The sequence below is a fragment of the Python bivittatus genome, unplaced genomic scaffold (genome assembly GCF_059951505.1).
Source record: "Python bivittatus isolate LINGU-HERP-01145 unplaced genomic scaffold, Pbiv_v1 ctg000000_np1212, whole genome shotgun sequence".
Lineage (NCBI taxonomy): Eukaryota > Metazoa > Chordata > Lepidosauria > Squamata > Pythonidae > Python > Python bivittatus.
The window spans coordinates 652134-680085 of NW_028277028.1; the positions used below are offsets into that span (position 1 = coordinate 652134).

At 40.9% G+C, this 27952-nt stretch overlaps 1 protein-coding gene across 2 annotated transcripts in view; it reads right to left on the minus strand.

The window, feature by feature from the left end:
• Nucleotides 1–1302: 1302 nt before the first annotated feature.
• Nucleotides 1303–27952, minus strand: part of BAG1 (BAG cochaperone 1) — a 45690-nt gene continuing 19040 nt past the window's right edge. For both annotated transcript variants that reach the window (XM_088147360.1, XM_007441579.3), the window contains 2 exons: nucleotides 18419–18481; nucleotides 1303–11566 (listed from right to left, as the gene is read on the minus strand). In XM_088147360.1, coding sequence (XP_088003486.1) covers nucleotides 11477–11566; nucleotides 18419–18481 — 153 coding nt within the window. In that variant the 3' untranslated portion in view covers nucleotides 1303–11476. The remainder of the gene's footprint in view (nucleotides 11567–18418; nucleotides 18482–27952) is intronic.

The following is a 27952-nucleotide window of genomic DNA, read 5'->3' on the forward strand; positions in this document are numbered from 1 at the left end:
CCGATTTCTCTGCTGCGAGACTTAACATAAAATATGCTCACAATTGCGCCATGGTCGCAGCGATTGTACGTCACGTTGATTCGGCTTTAGAAAACGCTCTGTAACTCCTCCTCAGTTTTAAGAGAAGTAAATTCGAAATCCAGACCAACAAGGAAAAAGAAAATCTCTATGACTAGAGATAAAGCCATAAAAAAAAATTTCTTCTTCTGTAGAAGGGTATGAAGCCGAAACCTTATGGGTGTTTTTGACGTATTTTTATACTTTCCCGCGTTAGATATGAGGTCTGCCTGAATCTGAAGGAATGAGATTTTGATAAAGCTATGAGATGCTGGTCTAATTCAGGTTTTATTCCGAGCGAAAATTACTGTTTTAAAAAAGTTTAATAAATAGTTCTATCAGTGAAGTTCTTGATGCTCTCTGAGCTTGGTTTGCTATCAGACGGTTCATTATCCAATTAGGTAACATCAGCATTAACAGTTCCATCAGTGTTTGTGTTATGAAAATTTATACAATAGTTCACTATTAGTATTATATTATTAATAAAGATGGACTGGAGGTTAGATGAGATTTGTAATTAAAAATTCCAAATAAACTTCAGGTCCAGCAACTGCAAGTCTTCATGCATTTATTTAGCACTTTTTGTTTCTACTAAACACTTCCTGCCAATGAGCTGTTGAATTGTAACTATGTTCTCAACTCCTTTCTTTTCCTTGGAGCAACTGGCCATCTCAAATCTTCCAAGCAAGCACACTTTAAAATCTGCTGAAGGACATAAAAGATTATATACAGGGATCTGAAACTTAAGGCCTGTGGTTCACTGGAGACCTCCAGTCATTTTTTGCCCCCCACAACAATAGTTAGAAAACAGTGTACCCTGTGGGGTATGCATCTCTCATCTGGCAAGGACTACCTCAAGGTAGTAACATTACTCCCTGGCCATTTTGGGGGTGGGTGGGTGAGGGAGACAAGTGAAATGAGATGAGAGCAAACTGGGTTGATGAACTGATAGCACTTTTCATTACACACACAGCAGGGGACCAACTGCTGGAAGTAAGATAGTAGCTTGATCTCCCCAGGCACTATGGATCGTACAAATAGAAGAAATGGCTCTGTGCTCAGCTCCTTGCTCTTACAAACTTGCCCGCTCCCCGACCCTAGCCCTGACTGTGATGGCACTTCCACACAGGCTATGAGGGCAGATACCCCTCTGCCTTTTCTTCACAGTCCAGGATCTGGAGCACCTAGTGAGATTGGCAGATTGCCACCTGTCAGAAAACGACAGACACGGGTTCGGTTGTCCAGTAGACAGAAGTTTTTTATTGGGCACGTTTGCAAAGGTGGGTCCCTCCCTCAGCAATGGAGGAACCCCGAAACAAGGTCTGACAGGTTTTTTATACCCCCTATCTGTCCTCCCCCTCCTAAGAGGGCTTGGCTCACAATCTCACCTTTTTTTACCGCCCCGGAGCGCCGCTAATTAACCGCAAAACCGCAGGCATTCCACTTTCCGAATCCAATCAGCGCAATACACATTGCAATACCCACTTGACCCAACAGCCGCCCCCTGCCGTTTCTCTTCACTCTGGTGCGAACGTGCCTTCTGCCTACAGTATTTCCTCCCTCCTGCCGTCCCCCCCAAGGCTGCCCCATGGTGCACAGCGCTCTCCCCTAGCAAACATGGTTCGTTTGAGGCCCTCACTTCTCCCTGCCTTCTCACACACCCTACTTCCAACAGTCACCCCCGTTGTTTGTGCAGACAATAAGGATAGGTCCACACTTTCTGTCTGCTCCATAACCAGTACTGCCACACACCACTTATTCAGCGCAGGAACAGATGAAGTTATCCACCGTCCACTTCAAGCAAATGCATCCCCATCTGTGTTTTTGAAGCTCTGCTTCAAAACTGCCATTTGCTGTCCAGAATGTTCCTGAGCTGGTGATCTGTAGCCTCTTTCCATAGTGACAGCTATAGTGGCTATAATTGGCTATAGTGCTGGAGGTTCCCTTCCCTCCAGTGGCTGGTCACTGCCCTGTACAACCATTTGTCCTTGTCTGCCAGGCTGCTATATTCTTTGCTGGTAAATAGCTGCCATTTTTTAATTATCTTGCAGTTGATACAACGATGACTTACCTTGTTCCTACTTTCTCACTCCCACTAGAGGCTCATCACCCCCACCACAAGTCTTGCTGTGCCACCTCATCATGCGGGGGAGGAGGGTGTTCCTGGGAGAGATGTGTGAAGAACATAATGATATATGCCAAGATATATTCATCATACTGTATATTCAAGATATATATTCATCCAAAGCGTGAAGGTTATTCCAGCTGCCCAGCTAAAACAAACAGGAACCTATGTTGGGCAGCAGCAATATAGGAAGGCTGTAATGCTGAGAAAAATGGAAGGAAGGATGAAGAGGACGACCAGGAGCAAGGTCTCAAATTACAGTGGCAATGGGTGCAACCATTGTTGGAAGACCTGAAGAACCAGGTTAGAGACTGATTGTCAGAGAAAATCTATCTATATGGTCATTAAGAGTTGATAACAATGTGATAGCACATAATTAGTCAATCAATCAAAGAGGGGAGGTGGAAGTCATTTAAATCTCATACATGAGGGTATGTGAAATTGTATGTAACTTTTTGGTCTGAGAGCTTAAGAAAAGGATAGTGGACACTATTTTAAAGATAGACCAGATTTTTTTAGATCTCTTAAGATGTATTTCTGTTTTCTCTTGACCTGTCAAAGAACAAGTTGGCAATTAAAAACCAGCTATGATTCTCAGTTCCTTTTATATAGTTTTTTATTTTTTTATACTGTAGTTTTATTAAAACATTTGAAGGAACAGAATAAATAGCTGCAAAAAAGATAAAAAGAAATATAGAATAAAATTTTAGTAAATAAACAGGGAGCTTACAATGATCATCAAAGTTCATTATTTAATTAAGTGATTGATCGAATGATAAGCATGGTGGAGAAAATAAATCTAAGAAACAAAACAGACTGCACCCTTTCCCCCCCTTGTCTTTTGGATATGACCAGAGTCAAACCCAGTTCATCTCTTTGCCTAATCTCTTCAGACCCAAACTGAGCCTCCCTGCCTTAGACAAAGCCCCCTGCAGTCCCATCTAAAACCCAAGAATAGAAGCCTCCTCACCAGTTAACAGTACAGCCCAAGGGTAGCGCTTACAAGGAAATTGCAACCCCCTTGTTCTATCCTCTATCAGCTGATGACCTCAACATTCCGTCTCCTTAATAATAGGCTTCCTCAGCTCTGCCTCCTGAAAGACCCGCTATGCCTAACAATAGAACTTACTCCATGTACATACCTAGCTTTCCCAAACTGGTCAGCCAATCAGATCCCTAGGGTTTCTCACCTTGAAGCCCTCAACTTCTATTAAAAAGAAACCTAGCTTTTCTATTGTTCAGGGGCCCTCTTTCTTGTACAGCAGGCACCTGATAATTGTTGCAATAAACATGGTTCTTTCCCTCAGTGTTGTGCATTTTCTTCAGACTGAATCCACAATATATAGAATTTAGTTCATTGTGTCATTTAAAAAAAAATAACTAGACATCTCTCTGAAACCCTCATCATGATACTAATATCATCACTATTTATCAATATTCCAAAGATAATGCACATAATCATGTAAAGGATTAAAGAAATTAAAAAGAAAAAGAAAAATCAGTAAAAACAATATTAGAAAATGACATACTATATATACTTGCATACATATGAGCCCATCTGTGGATAAGCTGACCTTCGAATTTTGAACCAAAATACCATAAAAAATGCGCCACCTGAGGATAAGCTGGCCCTCAACATTTTTATGTTTTAATTTTCCTAATTGGCTTATCCACGGGTGGCACATTTTTCATGGTATTTTGGTTAAAAATTTGAGGATCAGCTTATCCATGGATGAACTTATCTGTGAGTATATACAGAATATATGGGCACTTTATTACCATATATATCCACGGATAAGCCCATCCATAGATAAGCCAAACCCAATTTTTGAGGTGTATTTTGGCACCTAAAATTCTCAACTTATCTTGTGAGTATATATGGTAATTTAAATTCCCTCCCATTGTACCCAACTGATAATTACATCAGTATATTTATTAAAATTATTTGTGATTACAGCCCTTATGTCAATTATTTCCCCCTTAAAAATACTACTGTCTCATCATTTACCTTTCTGTGTAACATATGATATATAGAAGAGCCATTGTTGCTTAAAGTTAGTCAAACTTCTGTTCTGAATGTATACTCTTAATTGCTGCGTTTGGTTTCCCAGTCTGATATTGTTGGCAAAGTGTTTGTTTTCTAAAGTTGAGCTAGATTTGCCATCGCAGCCATCAGCATATATCTTAATAAATTGTGGCACACTTTATTTATATGTTCTTGAACAATTCCTAATTAAAAAAAAAATGGAAGTTTCAGTTCAAACTTTGTTTTTACTTTTTTTTAATATTGTGTATTTCTTTCTATAGGGGATGCAGTGGCGCAGTGGCTTAAGGATGCTGAAAATTGCAGGTCAGAAATGGTCGACACTTCAGCAGTTCGAGCCCAGCTCCACGTGGCAGAGTGAGCTCCTGTGTCATCCCTAGCTTCTGCTAACCCAGCAGCTTGAAAGCATCCGTGAGTAGATAAATGGGTACTCTCACCCCAGTGGGAGGAAAAATGCTGGCGGCGCCTTGCACGGGAGACAGGACCAGTTGCCGGTAACGCGGAAGCCACGCACGCCTGAAAAAACAGCGCGAAGCATCGGAAACCCCGCCTCCTGTGCTTGCCAGCTGGGCTCTGCCCTAGGAAGGAGGCAGTGGCAAACCACTTCCGAAACACCTTGCCTTGAAAACTACAGGGACTCGTTCAGGCAGTCGCCGCAGAATTGGTCACAATTGAATGCGGATTAAAAAAAAAATTCTTTCTAGTACTTTTGAATTATTTTACATGACTACCACATATGATAAAATGTTCCTTCTGTATCACATTTCCAGCATTTTTTATTATATGATTTATCTATTTTTGCAATTATTGACTGAGTTATGAACCATCTGTAAGGAATGCCCCGTTCGTCAAGAGAAACTCCCGTGACACGTGTGGTTCACAAAAGAGGTTTACTCAAGCGTAACGCAACAGTTACAAACAAAGCCAGGACTGGCTTGGCACATTTCGTTGTACAATTTATAACTCTCCCCTTCCTGCGGTTCGCCCTGTTGTCAGGTTACAAGCTACGGATTATCGATACCCCAATAATCCCCCTTAATGTTCCAAATGGCAGGTTCAGCCAGTATCCCATTGTCTTAGACTGCCTGCTGCTCCGGCGTGGTCTTGTTTCCCCCAGGGTCCTTTCCATTGCGCGCAAAGCCAGGGTTTTCTCGATCGCACAGTGATCTCCTTCCATAGCCCGCGGCTTTGCTCTTTGTCCCGGCGTGTGCTGCTCATCAGAGTGGATACAATCCATCCACTCTGCGGTTTCCTTGTTAAGTGGGCGCAGGTGGCCAATTAATCAGCCACAGCTCACACTTCCTCTTTCTCCCCGGCTTGCGAGTGGGCGGTAGAATTGGCTCAGCGCGGCTGGCCGGGTTTCCTAGCAGTGCTGTGCCGGCTGAACCTGACACAATCTATAAAACATTTTGTATCAATTTCCTCTTAAATTGCAACACGGAATATTTTCCATAATTCCTCCCATTGCTGTGTTGTAATTGTTTCTTTAAAAATTTCCATCCATTTTATCATACAATTTTTTACTTGTTCTCTCTCTGGGTCATATTTAATAGCAGTTTATACAGTGGTACCTTGGTTCACGAACTTAATTCGTTCCGCGACACTGGTCGCGACCCAAATCAAATTTTCCCATAAGGTTCAATGTAAATACAGTTAATCCGTTCTGACCCCTCCGAATTTGGTCGTGACCCGATTTTGGCCGCGTCCCGAATCAAATTTTCCCATAAGGTTCAATGTAATTACTCAAAGTTAATCCGTTCTGAACCATATGGTTTGTTTTTTTTAAACCGCAAAAATATGAAACAAAATACAGTACGAAGGGAGAGAACGCTAACCTTGCTCAATGCGACTTCTGGCGTCGAGGACAGGAAGGCAGGTGGGGAGGCGGTTATTGCTTGAAGGGAGAGTCCCCCTCCCTACAGGAAGCCACGACCACGTGTCACGGGAGGGAAAATGGCCGTGGATCCTGTTTGTCACCCGATCCGGCGTTCGCGAACGGAGGCAAAATTTTGCGAACGGAGCTGTTTGAGACCCGAATTGATCGTGAACAGAAGCGTTCGTGACCTGAGGTACCACTGTATATATGCCCTAATAGGTGATCTTGGCTCTGAATAAGCATTTCAAATGTGGCATTGTCATAAAGACCCTCCTTTCTTGAGATAACTCTTTGTTCTTCCAGCAATCTGTAAATATATCAATCATGGTAGATTTCAACCTTCATTGGATAATTCTTGTTGTGTCTTTAATTATTTCTGGAATCTGGATGTATCATATCTGCATATGTAATTGCACTTTTCTTGCAATAATTTTCTTCAGAATAAAAACCATTTGAAAGTGAGGCTAAAGGTGAGATTGTTGGACATTGTTTTTATAGAGTTTCAGGTTTTTATTAAGCTTTGTCTTATGTCAAGTTTTTGTCTTCTTTTATATCCTTGTATCATAAATATCTGTGAAGTCCATTAGCTAGTCCAGCACCTTCTAATGTTGACATTCTGTTGTTTGGAGATTTGTCATTCAATTATCCATGACAAACAACTTGCATGATAATATAATTTAAAATTCAGAAGAGCAAGTCCACCTCTATCTTTTGAATCTTGTAATATTTTTTTACTTCTTTTCCATTCCAAATAAAATCTACAGTATTGACTGTATTTTGCCAATATTAAAAAGAAAAATAAAAATTCTGGGATTGAGATTGGCACTATTTGAAATAAAAAAATTATTTTGGGTAACATATTCATTTTAACAGTCACAATGAAACCTAAGCAGGAGAGTTTTAATTTTTTCCCCACCTTTCAAGATCTTTTTAAATTTCTCTCCATAATTTTATGTAATTATTTTGAAATATTTGTTATTGCCTGTCAAATACAATTCCGAATATTTCACTGGATCCTTTGTAGTCTAGCTGTCAGATTCAGCCGGCACGGCACGGCACGGCGCAGCACTGCTCAGCCGCGCCTAGTCAATTTCACCGCCTGGGCGCTGAGGAAAAGGGGAAGTGAAACTGCGAACTGATTATGGCCAGGTGGCAATGCTTAACTCAAACCGCAAGTGGATACTTTGTATCAGTGCCGGCTGCCCTTGAGCACTGCAGACAAAGGGGAGTGCAGTGGATCAGAAGGGAAGCAATCAGCGCGTGATTGAGAACTCCCGGCTTTACACGCAACAGGAAAACCCAACAAAGACAACAACCGCACAACCCATAGATGGCAATCAAGAACACAAAAGAACCAGATTGAATCTGCCATTTGGGCGAGGGGGGATTACTGCAGATACTCTGTAACCAAGCAACGGGGGAAAGCGCGCGGGAACGGGGAAGCTATAAAATACAATTGTAAGATATGCCAAGCCAACCGTGACTTTTTCTGTACCTACCTACGTTACACTTGAGTAAACTTCTTTGCTGAACCCATGTGTGTCACGAGTTTCTTGCAGCTGAACGGGGTAAACCTTACACTAGCAACCCAACTCTTTCTGCAGGAAGCCTTTTTCTTCTTGAGATAGATTATTTCATTATTACTTTTGATTTTTGTATGTTAATTCTGTATTCTGAGAATTCACCAAAACCTCTGTTTTCATCAGCTGTCTTATTGAACTTTGCAGTTACATAATAGTTAGTACCATATCATCCACATAACATTTTAATTTACATTGCTCTCTTTGAGCCTTGATGCCTGATATTTGTCCCTTTTTTAACCTTATTTGCTAATACTTCTAAAGCAATCACAAATAGTAGAGGAGAAAGTGAACATGCTCAGTAGTACCTTTACTTACTGAAAAGTTCATACAAAGTATTCTGTACTGTACTATACAGGTAGTCCTCGACTTATGACTATTCATTCAGTAACTGTTCAAAATTACAACGGTTCTAAACAAATGGAGGTTATGACTGGTTCTTGGACTTACAGCTGTCCCAGCACCCCATGGTCACATGATCGCGATCTTGGCACCTGGCAACCCATTCACACTTAAGATCAGTTGCCAAGCACCCCGGGATCACCATTTGCAACCTTCCCTGCCAGCTTTCCCAGAAAGTCAATGGGGAACCTGGCAGGGAAGGTCACAAGTCCCTGGGGTAAGTCTCCCTCACCCGCACATACTCCCCAGCCACTCCCCAACCCATGTAGCACCTCTTGCGCACCCCTACACACCATTCCTGACCCGCACAGTACCTCTCGAGTACTACTGCACACCCTCCCCGATCCATGTCTCTCTCATGTATCCCACACACCTTCCCTAACCTGCACCTCCTGCACTGCCATGCACCACTGCACACCCTCCCTGACCCATGCGGCACATCTTGCACAACCTCCCCAACCCTCCCCCACAGCCCCATGTTCCCTCCCCCATCCAGCAGCAGCCACTTACTTGCCTCCTGGTCTGGGACTTCCAAATTCCTGCTGGCTTCCCCACTGACTTTGGCTGTGGGAAGCCGGAGGAAGTTGCCTCACCTAACAACCATGAGATTGAGGTAACAACTGAGTCTGCAGGGATTGCAATCACTAAGTTATGCAGTTGCACTTTATGACTGTATCATTTAGTGATGGAAATTCCGGTCCCAATTGTTGTCATCAGTCGAGGACTACCTGTAATCTTTGCTGTTTGCTGTGGATATATGCTTTAAATTCTTCTCCAAACTTTAAATTCTTCTCCAGGATTTATCTTAGTCAATACAGGTAGTCCTTGCCTAATGACTTCCATTGCTAAGCAATGCGGTCATTAGGCAAAACATCACGTGACTGCATCGCTAAGCAACCACAGCCCAGCAGTCCCAGTTGCTATCGTTAAGTGAATGTTCTGGTCATTAGATGAGGCAACTTCCTGCCAGCTTCCCACAATCAAGTCAGTGGGGAAGCTGGTAGGAAGTTGCAAGCCCCAGGCCAGCCAAGTTGGGGAGGGAGGGAGGGGGTGCGGGGGGGCATAGGAGGGTCGGGTCCGGTGTGCTGGGGTACAGCATGGGTTGGGTACCCACGCACACCTGATCCACATCGCACCCCCACACACCCAACCCGATCCTCCCACACACAACCATGCACCCCCTCGCTCCCTCCCCCACCCCTCCCCCATCCTCCATGGCTAAAAATCCTGCTTGGATTTTTGGCATGAAGCTTTTGCAGGCAGCCCCCAAAACTCCATGCGCTAAGCTCCCTTTGCCAAAATCCTGCTTGGATTTCAGCATGGTTTTCCAGGCAGCCCCCAAAGCCCTGTGTGAAGCTGTTACAGGCAGCCCCCAAAGCTCTGTGTGCTGTGTGTGTCCCATGGGGCATTTAGCAAACAGAGCTTTGGGGGCTGCCTGAAAAAGCTTCATGCTGAAATCCAAAAAGATTTTGGCACAGGGCATTTTCAGGCAGCCCCCAAAGCTCTGTGCACTAAACATCCTGCGCCACACCTAATGTGCATGGAGCTTTGGGGGCTGCCTAAAAATGCCCTGTGCCAAATTCATGCTTGGATTTCAGCATGAAGCTTTTTCAGGCAGCCCTCAGAGATGAGAGGGAGTCCTCTCAGCAGGCAGCAATGGCTTGTGACCTTCCCTGCCAGCTTTCTCATTGGCTTTCCTGGCAGGCGGCAGGGAAGATTGCAAATGGTAATCACATGATTGCAGGACACTTGGCTTGGTTGTAAGGGTGAACCAAATGCCAAGGGCCCAGATCACCGTAACTTCAGGTACAGGTCATAAGTCCCTTCGTTCAGCACCGTAATGATCATTCAGTGAGGACTACTGTACTGCAAATAGAAATAGCCATTCCATATTGTCAAATGCTTTTTCTTCATCTAGAAAAATTATTACTTATTTCTTCTTGTTACTGATTTATACTATTGCATTTTTATACATCTACTGTTATCCTTGGGAATATACTGTTTGGTCCATATGTATTATATCTGGCACATACTTCTTTAAACATGCAGCTAATATTGTAGTAAAAATTTTGTAATCAACATTCAATAAGGAGATTGGTCTATTATGACTGTAGTGACTGTATCTCTGAGTTGTTCCCTATATATCCAAATTGCTTCTTCCCACCTTTATGATATTGCCTTTGTCTCTAATTTCACTCATTGTTTTGTCAACAGTTATAATAGTTCATCCTCCAGTTCTTTATATTATTGAGCTATGAGCCCATCTGAGCCTCCGCCTTCCCAAGCTTAATTTGATTTATTGCTTTTCTGTTGCCTGATAAGTTATAGGCTTACTTAATATCTTTTTATGTTGTTCATTGAATTCTTTGAGTTCAGAATCCTTGTATAGTTGTTCAGGCCTGCTTCATCAATATGAAGCTTAGCATATAATATATTTAATGGCATATTGGAATGTTCTTCCTTTTCTTTATTTTTGACTCATTCAAGCCTTTTGCACTATGACCTCAGATGACAATTTGGGTCTGAAAGCCCTGTTTATCTATCCCACCCAAGCATGTATATAACTGACATGATGTATATAACTCTTGACAGCCAACAAACTTCACTACCCAAATCTCCTGCAATCTAAAAATAACACAGTATGTCAGCCTGAGCTACACATATTATTTATTTTTGCTGTTATTGATCTTCCTGGAAGTAATGCATCATAAAAAAACTACTGTGGAGACATTAGCTCACATCCCATTTCACTGTGCCCTCTACAGAGACTCCTATAATACTCTCCTAGCATACTCCTATAATACTCTCCTCTTTTTCTCAGTCCTATTCCCTAGGTATCTAGATATGTTCTATGAATGGTATGCTTAACATTGTAGCCAAACTCATGGCTGCAGGACTGACTCACTATTAACTGCAGATTGCAATAGGGCACTTACTCTGATGATCTAACATAAGGAAGTTATATGTTCAGTATAACGTGGTTGGAAATTCATCTTAATGTGTTACAGATGAATTTTATTTTCCGTGACAATGATAAAAGATATTTGATTTGATTGTACAACATCCATAAAAATAGTTATTAAAAGATAGAATGAATAAAAATGCTGAAACTACAATAGCTGAAACATTAATGTTCATACAAAGATATACTGGTCTATAGCAAAGAAAAAAATGAACAAAATGGAGATTAGAGGGGTTTTTTTTTTGTAAAGACTACCCTTAAACACAACCAGAATACATATTGATGAATAAGCTATAGCTAACATGCAACACGCTCACTGAACTCTGCTAAAAATAAAATTATGAACACTTGAACAGCTGCTCCAGAATCAAGAGCAAACTCTTCTTCCTGCTCACAGAGCAATTATTTATCCTAGTTACTTAAAAGTGCTTCATTCTGCAAGGACCATATTCTTTGAGTGTAGTTTATCCATTTCTTGACCAATACTTCCTTCCACTGTATCACACTGTGCAAGAAAAGCCTGAAAACAAAAATAAAGATTTAATGCAATATTTTTCAAAATGTAATATTCTTACTACATTTCTTATGGTAAAAGTGACACTTTAATTATTTCAGTTGTTAGTTATACACTGAACACCACAGACAAACAATTCTATTAGAGCGTCTTCTTCCATACAGTTTTCTTCCTCCCTATTTCCTTCTCCCCCCAGTGCAGCTACCTTTCCTCTTAATCCTATCTACATCCTGCTTTTATCTTCTTTACTATTTTTACTGGAAAGAGAGATGGAAATGTGTGTTTTTGTTTATGAAAAAATGGTGGCATATGCACATGGAAATCAATTAATTTTATAAGAGGGATACTTGATTTTACAGATAATTAATTTTAATTGGTAATTATTAATTCAATTAATTTTTTATCAAAACCTTTTTTGGAGGATGGCTGCTGGCACAGATACACACACACACATGCTTACATATACACACAAGCATATTCAGTTCTGTCTGACATACACATTGTCAGAATCCTCGCAAGATTTCATAGTAGATTGTTATGTGGCTAGTTTAGAAATTGCTTTTTACATGCTGCGGTTCTACCATTGTAAAAGGGGGGGGGGAGGAATGAGAAACCGTTAAAAGCAGATGGCTCCTTATCACAGGCACTGGAATGTGCAAGGTAGTACCAGCGAGGGAATCAGAAGACCAAGAACTAAGGGCAGTGAAGGTGGGGGGGGGGGGTAAGGTAAGAAAAACAACTTTTGGCGCGCTTATGCTCAGTCTTAGCAATGCTTTGGAACTGTACACTTATTTTCAATAAATGAACTTTCTTTTGAATCAATATTGGTTGCAAGGAAAGTTACTGGAATTGAGATCAAAAGGTGGCAGCTCGTTACATTTTGCTAAAACTCCCAGTGAAGACTTCCACCAGGGAGCTTGCCCTGCGGGGAGTCCAAAGCCTCACGTTGACCGGGACCCACCGAGCAACGGGATGGCTGACGATGTCATTGAGGAAGAAGAAGAGAGGCCAGTTCCTCCTCCGTTGGAAGTGAAGGTGATAACCCAGGAGGAGCTGGTGCAATCATCGCGCCAAACCCAAGCGGGAGTGAGGGCAACGGCGACGAAGGGATGAGGCCCTTCGATGAAAGATCGCATGGGAAAATTGGAAGGGCAGATGGGGTCCCTATCCGATGATATGCGAGCATTAAAGGCAGCAGTAGATCAACTGCTTGGAAGGGGATGTACATTCCCTACGCCAGAGTCAACGGCTACACTGGGAGGAACGGAGGCGGCGGAGCAATCAGCCAAAGGTGAGACCTCCAGCGAGGAGGAGGAGGATCTCCCACCTAGCAGAGCCAAAAAGAGCCCAATGCAGCAGCGGGGCATCTCCATGAAATTCGGGGGAGATGCTGAGCAGCTTGCTTACTTTATCACCCAGGTTCAGATCTACATGGAGGGCTATGGGGGATTGTTCTGCAGTGAGGAGAAAGTCTCCTATGTGTCCAGTTTTTTTGAAGGCACAGCAGCCGAATGGGTGGTTGGCCTGCACAGGGCGAAGGATCGGGCTTTAAGGAGATTAGAGGATTTCATGGCGGCTCTCTGCGTGCGCTTTGAAGACCCGTGTGTGGCGCTAAAAGCATGATGCGACTGGAAAGGCTGAAGCAGGGGTCCAAGTCGGTGTCCGAGTTCGCCTACGAATTTCGGGGTTTGGCTCAGAGGCTGCCTAATGTGCCTGAAGAGCTCCTAATTGAGTTCTTCCAGAGAGGCTTGCAACCCGAATTGTTGCAGCGCGATGTGCCGGGGTTACTCCAAAATCTTTAATGGATGGGTCGCTATGGCAGGCGAGGTGGAGGAGCAATGGCGCACCATAGAAGCAAGAACCCAACTTCCGCCCTTACCTGGAACAAAGAAGGCGGCACCCAAGGCGAAGACCAGCGCGCCGGAAAGTGGCCGGAGCCGTCGCGTCTGTTTCAACTGCGGGGAGCCGAGGCACTTTGCCGCAGCGTGCCCTAAAGCGAAGACGGAGCAAGGAGGCAAGAAGATGGAGCAGAAGGGGCCGAAGTCTTCGAAGTCTTCGAAGCCCAGCAAGAAGGAGTCGGCGGCAGTAGGCAGCGAGGCAGGAGCTAGAGCGGCAACACGCGGCGACGGCAAAACCCGGAAGTTGTTAGCTCCGCTCTCTCTCCGACAGGCGACTGCTCTTCCAGAGAAAGAAAGCAGTTCACGGGAGGACTCGGAGAGCGAAGAGATGGGGGTGAGTCCCATTAAAATTTGGGTGGAACTAAGGGTGGTGAGGACAAATCGAAGGGTGGAGATACGGGTGCTGATAGACTCTGGCCGCTCTCGAAATTTGATTAATCCCGCCCTCGCCCGAGGTTTGGGACTGCGCTTAAAGAGACTCAAAACCCCTGTGATTTTTACCCAGCTGGACAGATCCCCAGTGGCGGGAGGGCCGGTGGAATATCATACTGAAGAGCTCGAGCTAACTATGGGAGACCATAGAGAGACTATTAAATTCCTAGTAACTCCCATGGCATGCAACCCAATGCTTCTGGGCATGAACTGGTTAAAACGGAAGAACCCAGAAGTAAACTGGGAGGAAAAGATCTTGCGTTTCCCGAAGGAGGGGGGAGTGGAAGTTGAAGGAATTACCAAGACGTTGTCAGATGGGCACTGTGAGTGGAGAAAGGGCAGTGGAGGCTGCAAATCACATTCCTAAGCAATACCGCAACCTGCAGGAGGTGTTTAGCGAACGGGAGTCAGATCAGCTACCCCCCTCCATCGCACCAGTGACTGTGCTATAGAAATTGAGCCTGGGGCTAAATTTCCAAGGAAGAAAATGTATGCTATGACACCCAGAGTTGGAAGCCTTGTAGGAGTTCATTGATAAGAATCTAAAGAGGGGCTTTATTGTACCTATGCATTCTCAAATTGCTGCACCGGTGCTTTTCAGGGAAAAGAAGGATGGCTCCTTACGTTTGTGCACAGATTATAGAGGGCTAAATGCCATTTCTGCTGACAACCAGTACCCACTCCCCTTGATGAAAGACCTGTTAGCCCATTTATCCAAAGGGAAAATTTTCACAAAGCTAGATTTAAGGGATGCGTACTTCAGGGTGCGAATCCGGGAAGGAGATCAATGGAAAACCGCCTTCAACTCCCCCCTGGGGTGCTTCCGTTATGAAATAATGCCATTTGGATTAAAAGGAGCAGCGGGGGTGTTTATGCAACTCATAAATGAGGTATTACAAGAGGATTTATACCAGGGGGTGTTGGTTTATCTGGATGATATCCTGATTTACACTGAAACCATGGAGCAACTTGTACAGTTAGTCAGGAAGGTACTAAAAAAGCTACTGGAGGCCCAATTGTATGCCAAGCTCTCCAAATGTGAATTTCATAAACAGCAAATTGACTATTTGGGGTATAGAATTTCGCATCAGGGAATTGAAATGGACCCAGTCAAGGTGAGGGATGTCATGGTCCCAAAGCCAGGCGACAACTTCAAAGTGTCCTGGGCTTTGCTAACTTCTATCAGCAGTTCATACCCAACTTTGCCCAAGTAGCACTCCCACTCACAGATTTGTTGAAAACCAAGGGCAAGGACAAGGCAAAGGCCTCAAAACCTGGAGCCCCCTTGGCCTGGACTAAGGAGTGCCAGGAAGCTTTTCAAGGTTTAAAGCAACTGTTTACAGCTGAACCGATCTTAAAACACCCTGATCCAGAACAGCCATTTGTCATCCAGCCAGATGCTTCAGATGTGGCAGTGGGAGCTATGCTGTTACAGAAAGGGGCAGGGGAGGAGCTGTTTCCATGTACGTACATATCCCGGAAATTTTCAGAAACTGAAAGACCCTGGTTGGTGTGGGAAAAGGAAGCGTTCGCGGTGCGCTGGGCGTTAGTTTGCTGTAGACACTTATTGGAGGGATCACCCCATCCCTTCGAAATTTGGACTGATCACAAAAATCTAGAGGCTTTGACTGCACCAAGGAAGCTGTCGCCCAAGCAAATGAGATGGGCACAATATTTTCATCGATTTAACTTCTCCCTGAAGTACATTCCTGGGGGGAAAAATTTCCTGGTGGACGCCCTGTCTCAATTGCCTCAACACAACAGCAAGCAGGAGGAAGTGGTCACTCCTGTAATTCCATGTGCCCAAGCAGCCTTAAGTTATTGGCTTTGTGAAAACATTACATCTACTCAGGCGTCAATTTTGGTGGCCAACAATGAGAAAAGATGTAGGGGAATATGTAGCTACATGCCCCATGTGTGCAACGGCCAAAAGGAGGGGAGGCAACCCAATGGGGCTTCTACAGATAGTAGCAAACCCAGAGGCTCCTTGGAAGCAAATTTCTATGGACTTTATTGTAAACTTGCCTGAAAGCAACAAAAAGACAGTCATTTGGGTAGTTACAGACCTTTTTTCCAAACAAGCCCATTTTGTGGCATGCCAATCCCTTCCATCAGCCCCCAAACTGGCTAAATTATTTCTACAGCATGTCTACCGAGCTCATGGTGTCCCAGAACGAGTAATGTCGGATCGCGGGGTCCAGTTTACCGCCAAGTTCTGAAGGGTGTTCCTAAAACTACTGGGGGCATCGCAAGGCTTGAGTTCGGGGTACCACCCCCAAACAGCAGGATCCTGTGAACGTCTGAACTCAGTGCTAGAACAATATTTGAGATGTTTCATTAACTGCCAACAAGACAATTGGGATGAGCTTTTGCTGAAGTAGCTTATAATAATGCAGTACACCAAAGCACTGGCCTCACCCCTTTTAAAATAGCTACAGGACAGGACTTTGTACCAATCCCAGAACTACCTAAACAGTCCACTCAAGTCACTTCAGTTGATGAATGGGTCCGACAAATGACGCAAGTATGGCCTCAAATTGCTGCATCATTGAAGGAGGCCAGAGCAATGTACAAAAAATTTGCAGATGCCAAGAGGACCTCAGAAAAAGACTGGAAAGTAGAGGATAAGGTTATTTTGTCTACCAAGCATCTTAAATCATTACAACCTTCCAGAAAGCTCGCTCCAAAATTCATAGGTCCTTTTGTTGTTGATAAAGTAATTAATCCAGTTTCACTACGATTACAGATGCCTGCTACTTTTAAAAGAATCCATCTAGTGTTCCACTGCGACCTGTTTAAACCCTACAAAGAGTCATCTCAATGGCATCCCTCCCCAGTGCCACCTAAGCCAATGATGGTTGAAGGAGAACAACATTTTGAAGTTAAAGAAATACTGGACAGTAGAAAACATAGAGGGGGGGTTCCATTTTTAATTCAGTGGAAACATTTTCCTAAATCAATGGCTGAATGGGTGTTACAAAAAACATGTAAAGGCTCCACATTTAGTTAAAAAAATTTATAATGTTTATCCTACAAAGCCTTAACAATTAGCATTGTTATTGTATTATGTTTCTCTTTGCTTTTTATTTTTTAGCGTGAAGAAGATGAATCATCTGACTGACATCCTCACTTGTGGAGGGGCGGGATGTCAGAATCCTCGCAAGATTTCATAGTAGATTGTTATATGGCTAGTTTAGAAATTGCTTTTTACATGCTGCGGTTCTGCCATTGTAAAAGGGGGGGGGAGAAGGAATGAGAAACCGTTAAAAGCAGATGGCTTCTTATCACAGGCACTGGAATGTGCAAGGTCGTATTAGCGAGGGAATCAGAAGACCAAGAACTAAGGGTGGTGAAGGGGGGGGAGGGTAAGGTAAGAAAAACAACTTTTGGCGCGCTTATGCTCAGTCTTAGCAATGCTTTGGAACCGTACACTTATTTTCAATAAATGAACTTTCTTTTGAATCAATATTGGTTGCAAGGAAAGTTACTGGAATTGGGATCAATAGGTGGCAGCTCATTACACACATACTGATGAAGCGATCTCTTGACTGGTTGCATCTGGTGTTGGCAAGCCTAAATTGACATGGCATGGAAGCTGGGCATTGCACAGGATCTTTGTCTTGATTTATAATTATTGGAGTTTTCTATCTATTCTTCTTTTGGGAAGGGAACCATTTTAAATTCAGGGTCATTTTCCTTTTGGAAATGTATTTTGGGGAAATACTGTATTTTGGGGAAATAAAGTAGAAAGAAACTAGGAAAAACAGTTTAAAACCATCTAGTATATTAATCTAGACACCAGATGCATTAAGAAAGTCCATGCAATCAATGCCATTTAGCTATTCTAATACAAAAATTTGCCAACATTAAATTATCAGGTGTTCAACTACTTTCTATTCTTCAGTTCTGAATGTGTATTTAACTGTCATGAAATAATGAAGATAAGTACTTGCTGAACAGGCTTCAGGGATTTGGGAGGCATTGTTTTGCAGTAGATTTCCTCCTTCTTCTGTGGCTGGTTCCAGTCAGTGTTAGTGGGAGAAGAGAGGTCTAGCCCTAGCCCCTGCAATGTGGAATGCCTCAGGGTCCCTCACCACTCATCTTTAACACTTATATGAAATGGCTAGGTGACGTCATTCAACAGGATGCAGTATGCAGTAACATTAGTACACTCCACTCAATCAATCAATCAACCAATGTACTGTATACTGGCCTTTTACTGTGTTTTGCCTTGGACTGTATATTAACTTTGACTGACTGACTGATTGATTGTTACAAATCCACCCCTTGCCAGGCAGGTGATGCCATTTCAGTGCTGACCCAGTACTTCAAGGCTGTGAGGGTCTGGGCAGAAAGGAGCCGTCTTTTACTCAACCCTATAGTCTGTAAGTGAAATAGGATTCTGTGCTGGAGTTCTGTTTCTTAATTCCTTAACCTAGACTGTACAATTTCCCTACAGACTTGCAATTTCTGATTTTCTGATCTCTGCTTTAGATGCAAAGCACACTTACTTTACTATAGGACTTACCTGAACTTTTTTCACAAGCCCTTTCTTTTTCTGTTTACTATCATTAAAGTTGTCTGGTAGAATCTGGGGAAGAACAAAAACAAACTGACGTTCCATGATATTGAAAGCCACATATAAAGTCATATGCCTAAGCACAGTTCCCACAATAGCTGCTTTAATAACACCATAATACAAATAAATAACTGAAACAACAACCAAGCAGAATCAGTCAGTTCTATAAACCTATTCACTAAATAATCAGTCCTAATATATCACATGGCATGAGTACAATTCTCCATAAAGCACTGCAGAACCGTTATACAATATTTACTTCTCACATTCTTTCAGTTAAAATCGAGCTTTGTTAAGCTGCAGCTCTCAGATTCTCCTCATTAGCTTTGGAGAACATTTTTTATCTTGGAGCGCTTGTTATTTAACTGGTAAGTCGATACCTGATCTGCTTTTCCTATTATTAAGTGTTGACTTGTGGTGGAGGAATAATGGCTCCAAAAGCTTACCAACAGGGGAAAAAAATTCCCTGCTCCCACTTTATCTGCTAAGGAGAAATGTTATCTATAAATATGTTTGGAAATGAAGGCTTTAAAAAAGCTGACAATAAACTGCTTATAAATTTTGATGAATTAGAAAGAGTCATTCTACTTCCAGATCCTATCAATAGTCCTGAGAGGGGAAAAAAACTTTATTTGGAACTTTTGGTGTTTTGAAATCTCTTCAGGATTTATAAAAATATTCAGCCAATATTGACACAATCTTGCAGAACATATGTTTCTTTCATAAAGATATGAAAGTGTTAAAGATAATTGCATGAGACAAGGATTTGAAAACAAATAAGAAAAGCACTAAAGAAATAGTTCAGAAACTTAAGATTTTGGAATACTAAGATCAGCCACTAAAGGCCTTTATAGAAATGTTTTTCAGTAAGCTTTTTTCACAAGAGGAATGCAAGCTGGAAATTAATCCACATATCATGTGAGGTTTTGCTTTAATTTAAAATTGAGGCCATGTTTAGTTAATTAAATTCCTTTGATCAGCAACTGAATCTTTGAGTGGGTAAGGCACTAGGCTAGAAAGCAGGAAGCTGAGTTCTAGTCCCACCTTAAGCATGAAAGTCGGCTGGGTGACTTTGGGCCAGTCACTCTCTCTCAGCCCAACCCACCTCACAGAGTTGTTGTAGTGGGGAAAATAGGAGGAAAGAGTATTGGTATGTTCACCACCTTGAGTTATTTAGAAAAATAATAAAGGTGGGATAAAAAATCTTTTTAAAAAACCTCAAAATAGTATTTTGCAGTTCACTTGATAATATGTTCTTTGGAAAACACTGAAATAATTATTTTTCCTAATCTGCCTTCTCAGATAATTAACAATTCAATGAGATTCTTCTTGCAGCAAGACAGAAATGGATAGAGAACGTTTTTCTTTACATTTTTTTTCTTATCTCTAGAATCTGGGGAGAAAAAACTCTGTGATCCAAATGCTGCTAAGTTCATAGAAGAGATCAGAGGAAGAAAATAAATAGCAATGTGTATATATAAATGGAATTATGTTTATAATTTTTTATTATAGATGGGCTCCTTAACTTAAGGGAAGTGTCTGTGTTGTAGCTCAGACATGTCCCTTCCAAATTATATTTTTGCTTTTTAAAACTTTTGAATTAATTTTACTATTTTATTGGAATGTTTTAAATGTTCATTTTCTTTCATTGTAATAATTGTGTGCTTTTATTTTTTTTTCCTTGCCCCACAGAAATTTATTTTATTAGATTTATATCCCAGCTTTTTGTACAGGAGCTGAAAGCAGCGTACATAGCACTCTTTCTACCTATTTTTCTCCATAGCAACAGCCCTGTGAGACAGATTAGGCTGAGAGAGTGCGACTGCTGCAAAGCACCCAGTGAGCTTGTATGGCTAAGGGTGGATTGGAACCTGTGTCTCCCCACTTCTAGTCCAACATCTTAACCACTACATCACACTAGCTCTCTTTAGTTTCTCCTGTCATGGAATCCTATTTATTATCACTTTGAGTTTATTAAAATACATTTTGTTCAAATCCAAGCTACACACAACTTTAGTTGTCCTTAAAATCAAGAACTCTTTCAATGTTCCACTTCATTTACTAAGTATTTTTTGTAGATTAGGACCAAGTTAAGGGTACATGCTCTTCTTGTTTGTTTGTTTGTTTGTTTAGCATATTAAGGCAACCAGAAAAATACAAGGCAATTTACATTAAAAACTCAATATAAACAATCAGAATGCAAAATATATAAAACTTAAACAATGCTACGGGATAGTTATAATGTCAACCATTCCTGTCTTGGTGAGATCACAAAACACTCTGTGCATTCCTTTACCCTCTGAAGGAAGAAGTTGCTCACAAAACAGATCAGGAATTTCCTAGAACGAGCATAACTAGCAGTTTGTTTCCCAGCTTAATGAAATGTCAGCTTAATGAAAATCCCTATCACCGCTACTTCATTTCCACTGAAACATCTACAATTTGTTTCTGGAAAGTATCATTCACAATTTCTTTTTGGTTGGATGCTAGATTTTTTTATTTTTTTATTTTGGGTGACGGTAGATACCAACACCAGTATTCTTTTATTTATTCCCTTTTTATTTTAACCCAGATACTTTCTATAGTATTGCCAAGTTTATTCATTAGGGTTTCTGGCTGGTATTTTTTTTAACATATAGTTAACTATTCCTCCTTTCTATTGCTTCTGTTACTTTTGCACATTGTATCCTTCAATTGTTATATTCTAATCATGGAATTCTTCCTACAAGACTGCAAGTTCCTAAACACTCCTCAGTGATCTTGCTGTTTCATTTTACAGAGAGCTGAATAAGAGACAAAGGGATTAATTCTCCTAGGTCTGATTCTAATCAAAATGAAAGAGTTAAAAACAGTGGGAACTTTGGAAGGAATGATCCTATCATCTTAAGGTTCAAATAATTACAGAAAGAGAAAGCAGGGCATTAATGTGTTGTAAATGCACATTAGATTTCAGGAGAGCCAATTTAGAGAAATACCAGGCAGGATCTCATGGACAGAAATCTTCAGGTCCAATGAAGCATAGGAGGGTTGGGAATTTCACAAGAATAAGATAGTTGAAATAAAATGCTGTTTCAATGAGAAGTGGGGGCAATTTAGAAAACAATTATGGATGCATAGGAATCTTGACTGAATTAAGAGTTAAAAGGGTTTTTAATTTTAATTTTTAGAAAATGAAAGAAGGGGATAATTATCAAGGCTGTGCCGGTTGATAACCGCAATAAAGTCATTTCTTTCTTATCAAGGAGTTTTACCATCAGGTAGCTAAGATATAAAGAAATAAAGTTACGATGGCTATAGTGCAAAAGGAACTTGAGCTTGCAAGGGAAGCTAAAAGCAATATAATTTTTTTGGCTATGTCAACAGCAAAATGAAGAAAAAGAGCAGAGTGGACCTGCTGCTGGAGGGATGGTCGGATATCAACAAGTGATACTATTTTGTTTCAGTCTTCTCCTCCAAGGGGAAAGTGTGTTTAAATGGACCGAGGCAGAACAATTGGAAAAATAATTGGTAAGAAAGGAGATACTGTAGATATGGAGCACCTGGTTACTATGAATGAGTTTAAGTATTCAGGATTAGACCAATTATATTCCAGAGACTTGAAAGAGTTTGGAGATATCATCTCCAAGCCTCTTTCTGTGATCTTGGTACAATCATGGAATACAGGCATAGTGACAGAGGGCTGGAGAAGTGCAAATGTTGTTCCTGTCTTCAAAAGGGAGAAATAAAGGAGATCTGGTAACTATAGGCCAGTCAACTTGACATCAATACTGAGTAAATAAATTATAAGGCAATTCATTTGTATTTTGAAAAGAATGCATTGCTTGGCAGGAACAGCATGTGCTTATCAAGTGCTTATCATTCCAAACCAAGCAAATCTCCTTTTTTTAACAGAGTCACTTTTTAGTTGATCTCAGAAACACAGTGGACATGATGTACTTAGAAAACAATCTCCCATTTTATTCTAATATAGAAGATTGCAAAACGTGGGTTGGACTATGTTACCTTTAAATAAATACAGAGCTGGTTGAATGACTATACCCTGTGAGTGTGCATCAGTAGCTCTGTATTAAGAGAGAGAGAAATGTCAAGTCACACAACCTTGTTCTAGGTATTGTGTCTTAAGTGTATTTATAAATTACTTGTATAAGAGTATTAGAAAGTATGATAAACAAATTTGCAGTTCACACAAAAATGAGAAGGATAGCAAAAAGAACAGTATCAAGGTTCAGGAGATCTTGACAAGCTGGAACACTGGGTAAACTCCATCAAGTTGAATTTTATTTGGGTAGGAAAAATCAAAGGCATGACATGCAGTAAGGATCTAGATGCCTTGGTGGCTCACAAGCTGAACACAAGCCAACTGTGTGAGACAACTGGGCAAAAAAACCCAAATGCAGTTTTTAGTTGTATCAACAGATGTACAATATGAAGTTCAAGAAAAATCTTTTCTCTCTATTCTGTATTGGGCAACCTGCACTTAGAATACTGCATCCAGTCTACTTATAATAAACAGTTGGAGGCGTTGCGATGTTTAGCATGGAGAAGAGAAGACTCCGGGAAGACCTAATAGCTGTCTTCAAATACCTGATGGACTGCCATATAGAAGATGAGGCAGAATTGTTCACAGTTGTTAAGAAGTCAGGACAAGAAACAATGGTTTTAAATTGCAAAGAAAATTACAGGCTCCTGCCCTTTTCCCTGGGAGCCAGCAGGCCTCCACTCTTTTAGCGTTTTGGAAAGCTATAAAGTCTTCCCCTTAATGCTGTGATAGGGTAAGATGGGAGCCTGGGGATGGTTCTGTTGGATGCATCTATTAGATACAAAGGACAGGAAGGCCTGGCGCAATATGGTTCATGGGGTCACGAAGAGTCGGACATGACTAAACGACTGAACAACAACAACAATTAGATACAAAAACTAAAACTTTGTTTATATTGTTTTCTGGTTTTTGTTGTTGTTGTTGTGAGCTGCCCAGAGTTATATTTTTAAGATGGGTGGCCACATAAATCTTTTAAATAAATAATAAACAAATTTCAGTTGGGCATCAGAAAAAAAAAATCCTAGGGGACTTCTGGGGAAGCAATGGCAGACTGAAGATGGCTCCACTTTCAGTGGAGCCGATGACCATGGCAGAATGAAGAGCCAGCAAACAGATCACCGTGCCTTAAATTCCTCTCCGGATAAAGGGGGGCCTGGGATCACCCACAAGTGCTCCATACAGAGGCTCTCCGCAAGGAGACTGTAAAACAGCAATCTCTGGCAGGTTTTAGAGCTCTGGGAGCTGAAGGAAAGTCAGCTTTGCCCAAACCACGGCTTGGAGCCTTCAGACACTGGGTTCAACCAGTTCCTCTCTTAATCACTTCTAGAAATTGCTTGTTAACTGCTTTTTGAATATTAAGAACCTTCAGAAAGACAAGTTTCATCACACTGAGTGATTCTCCTTCAATCCTCAGCGAAAGAAGTTTCATGTAAGTTTAAGAACTTTAAAAAATTATTCTAAAATAAACAGCAAAAGGGTGACCAGAATGTTGATTTGTTACAAGCAGATTAAGATTTTGAAATTAATTATTATAATCCTTCCCATGGGTTGTTTAAAATCCTATTTAAAATATATGAAGATTTTGAATCTAAGTGTAAGAAATCTTCCCGTGGGAAAATGTTGTGGATTAGAGAAAAACATGATAAGAGGAGACTTTGAAGGCTGAACACTAGAGGCAACCAGAAAGAACTAAAGATTATAATTAAAGGAAAAGACATCCACTAATACAGAATGGAGAAAAGTATTTCAACTTTGAAAGAATTCAAGGATATTTGGGAACAATGCATTCAGAAATTTCTCTTAAGATTGTCTGCTACCATAAAAATGGGTTTAAAAGAGAGAGAAGAGGATACAACTGAGAATCAGGCTGTTTTGGATTTGAATTTTAAAATATTGGATTTACAAATGAAACCAGCTGATGACTTAATAACTAAAAGGGACACACAAATAATAAATCAGAAGACTGACTTGGACAATTTTCTTATCTTGGACTTACAAAAGGGATGTGTTACACTCATGAAGGAGTGAAATAGCTAGTATTTTAAAAATACCCATGGAATGGAAATCCTTCAAATATCTAGGAATTAATATTATTAAAAAGATTAACAAACTAAATAATAATTTCACCCCAATTTCACCCCAAATGTAGAAACCATTTTTACAAAATGAAAAACTAGGATAAAAATATTTAAATATAATAAAACATTTAAATAATATTTTTATTTCAAACTCTTCCAGTAGAAGTATCAGATAGAATATTAGCACTATAGCAAAGAAAGATTGAACTTTTTTGTTTCAGCACTAAAATATTAAGAATTAATAGAAAGATTATATATAGACCTTAGAGACAAAGAGGATACTATTCTGATAGCTGAAAACACAAATGAACTGGAAGCCAAGGAGCACAGTGAAAAAACTGGACTAAGATTAAATCTAAAGATCAAGATAATGATCTTAGAATTGGTGGTAAAGATACTGAAGTAGAAAATAGCTTCTACCTTTTAGGATTAACTATGAACAGTAAAGGAACCAGCAGCCAAGAAATACATCACAGATTAGCACTTGGTGGGATAGCAAAGGTGGTCTTGGAAAATACTCAGATGCCATAATGTATGTGTATTGGCACTGCAGAAGATTGGGTGGGGAGGTATACTGGGATGCCCAATTTTTCACCTCACAAGAACAGGTTAAAAGTAATTTACTGCTTTTCCCACATCCATTTATACTTGGACTTCTCCCAATGTAGAAAAAACTGACACAAAGCTATGTAGATGACTCTTCTGCCTAGCACAAGGCTATTCCTCAATAAGTACACCTGCAAAGACCCTGACATACTCATATAAGGATGTCCTTGGCACTTGGCCCAGAGATAAGTTTATGGTCACAGCAAAGTGAGTGTTAAAGTTAAAGGCAATCAGAGACACTTGCATGTTGAGGGACTTTGGAATAGACTATCTGGAAGGTGTTATGTTCCATTGGACTGGCTGGGTGCACTAAAGGAGTTTCTGGCAGCAGCAAGGGCTTGTGTTTGGGTAATATTTCTTTTATGCTTCTTTCTGTACTTTACATTTTATACCAAATAAATGTCTATTGCATTGCCTACACTATGGCTATTGCCTCTGAATCCTAAAAGAACTTTTTGGCTCAGCTGACCACTGATGCCAAGATAATGCGCCTATACCTACAAAGTTCAGAATAATGAACAGAATGATTTTCCCTGTGACACTGTATAGAAGTGAAAGTTGTTCACTTCAACAACCCTATGAGGTGGATTGGGCCTAGAGAAAATGACTGGCCCAAAGTCGCCCAGCTGGCTTTCACATGTAAGGGAGGTCTAGAGTGTCACGGGAGTTTCTCTTGACAAACGGGGCATTCCTTTCATAGAGCTCACAATCTCCTGGTTTCTAGGCCAGCACCTTCACCACTACACCAGACTCGCTCTCCAAAGTTGGACTTTGAAGAAGCAGAACAGAAAGAGAATTGACGCTTTTGAACTTTGGTGTTGGAGAAGACTCCTGAGAATGCCATGGACAGCCAAGAAAATGATCAGATGGATCACTAGACAAATCAACCCAGAGTTCTCACTTGAGGCACAAATGACCAGCCTCCACTATCATATTTTGGACACATTATGTAAAGATCCAGTTTGGACACATTATCCAAAGACCCAGTTCCTTTGAGAAGACCATAATACTGGGAAAGGTGAAAGGAAAGAGAAGAAAAGAGTGACCATCAGAAAGATAGATGGACTCAATAGTGGCAATGGGTGCACTGCTGGAAGACCTGAAGGGTCAGACTGGGGATAGATCATCCTATAGAAGTTCTGTCTGTGTAGCTGCTGAGAGTCCACACTGACCGGATGGCTTATAAACAAACAAACAAACAAGCAAACCTCTTCAGTGTGATATAGATATTTCTACATGAGTGATGCCTTCATCCCAATATGATCTATACCTTTGTAGCAGCCATAAATAGTGTATCAATTTTGTAGGAGGGAAGCAGCCATAGTGCCTAAGAAATGGTTTTCTTACTAATTAGGAAGCTTCTCTTTTATGGGTTCCTCCATTCTACTGCTACAGAAGGCAGCCTTGGTTCTCAACCCTCCTACTTATTCATTGGCACTTCTTCTCATGAAGAGCAGATCTATTCTCTCAAGCTTGCATAACATCTATTACTGAGTTATCTGACTGTATGGCTTAGTGTTCCAAGGGACCTTTGGGGCAATGAGGACCTCTTATTTGTGTATTTATTTATTTAGAAAATTTATATGGCTGCCCATCTTACATAAAGAACTCTGGGGCACTTACAACCAAAAAACGCAATATAATAAAACATCTAGAAACAAAGAAAAAATACAGTTAAAATGATAACACAATAACCAAGGCACCAGATAATAACTCAAAGCACAAAACACACATATATTGAACTATTCTAATATCTTGGCCCAACACCTAGGGGAAAAGCCAGGTCTTCACGTTTTCCCAGAAGACCAAAAGAGTCGGGACCCTCCAGATCTCAAGGAGGAGGCTGTTTCATACGGCAGATGCTATAACAGAGAAGGCCAGGAAATGGGCTAGTTTTGAAGAGTTTGCTACTACTTTAGGTGTTGATCCTTTTGTTTGCCTCTTACTACTTCTGATTTTCCCTAATTGCTAATGTTTTTGTCCTCCTTAATATCAAGCTGATATCCATCTCAACTTACTTTGCAAGGCTGAAAAACTCTGCATCCTAAGGATAGATGCTCAAGGTCCAGGATAAAATCATCCTCAAAACTAGACATGTACTGTACGTTTTGCTGGAGATAATTTCTAGTTTTAATTTGAAACAGAGCCTAGTTCTCCCTCTTTTTTCCCCCACTCCAATCATTCCACTGGAGCATCCCTCATACTTGGAATGTTTGCAGGGTACTGATCATTTATAGCAATTACACTTCTTTCTTTTGAAAAGCCTAAAGACTACTTCTAACCCAAGAAGAGTTCTCTAATGTCACCCTAAAGATATTCAAATTTAATCACTGCCACTAATATCATTTGCTACAGTTAGCAAGCCTCCTAAAGATTTGTGTGGTCATTCTACAAATAGTACTATTTAATTGGATGCAATCAACCAGGATGTTCCATTTCTAGCAGGTATATGGACAAAAGCATCTCAACATTGTTAACACTACTATCTTGATGTTGAGATCCTAACAGAAAACAAACTGATTTAATCAAGCAACAGTGTCATCACTCTTGGATTACACCTACAGGTATATCACTCATATATGTGATGCACAACAATTATAATAAAAAGGAACATGTTTCTTACCTGTAATTGTGATGTTTCAAGTGGCCATCTGTGCATTCTCACAACCTACTTCCATCTCCTCTATACATGCCTTGAGTTATATATAAAAAGGCAGAATAAAAATATAATAATAATAGCAGCCAAAGTACAAATAACTT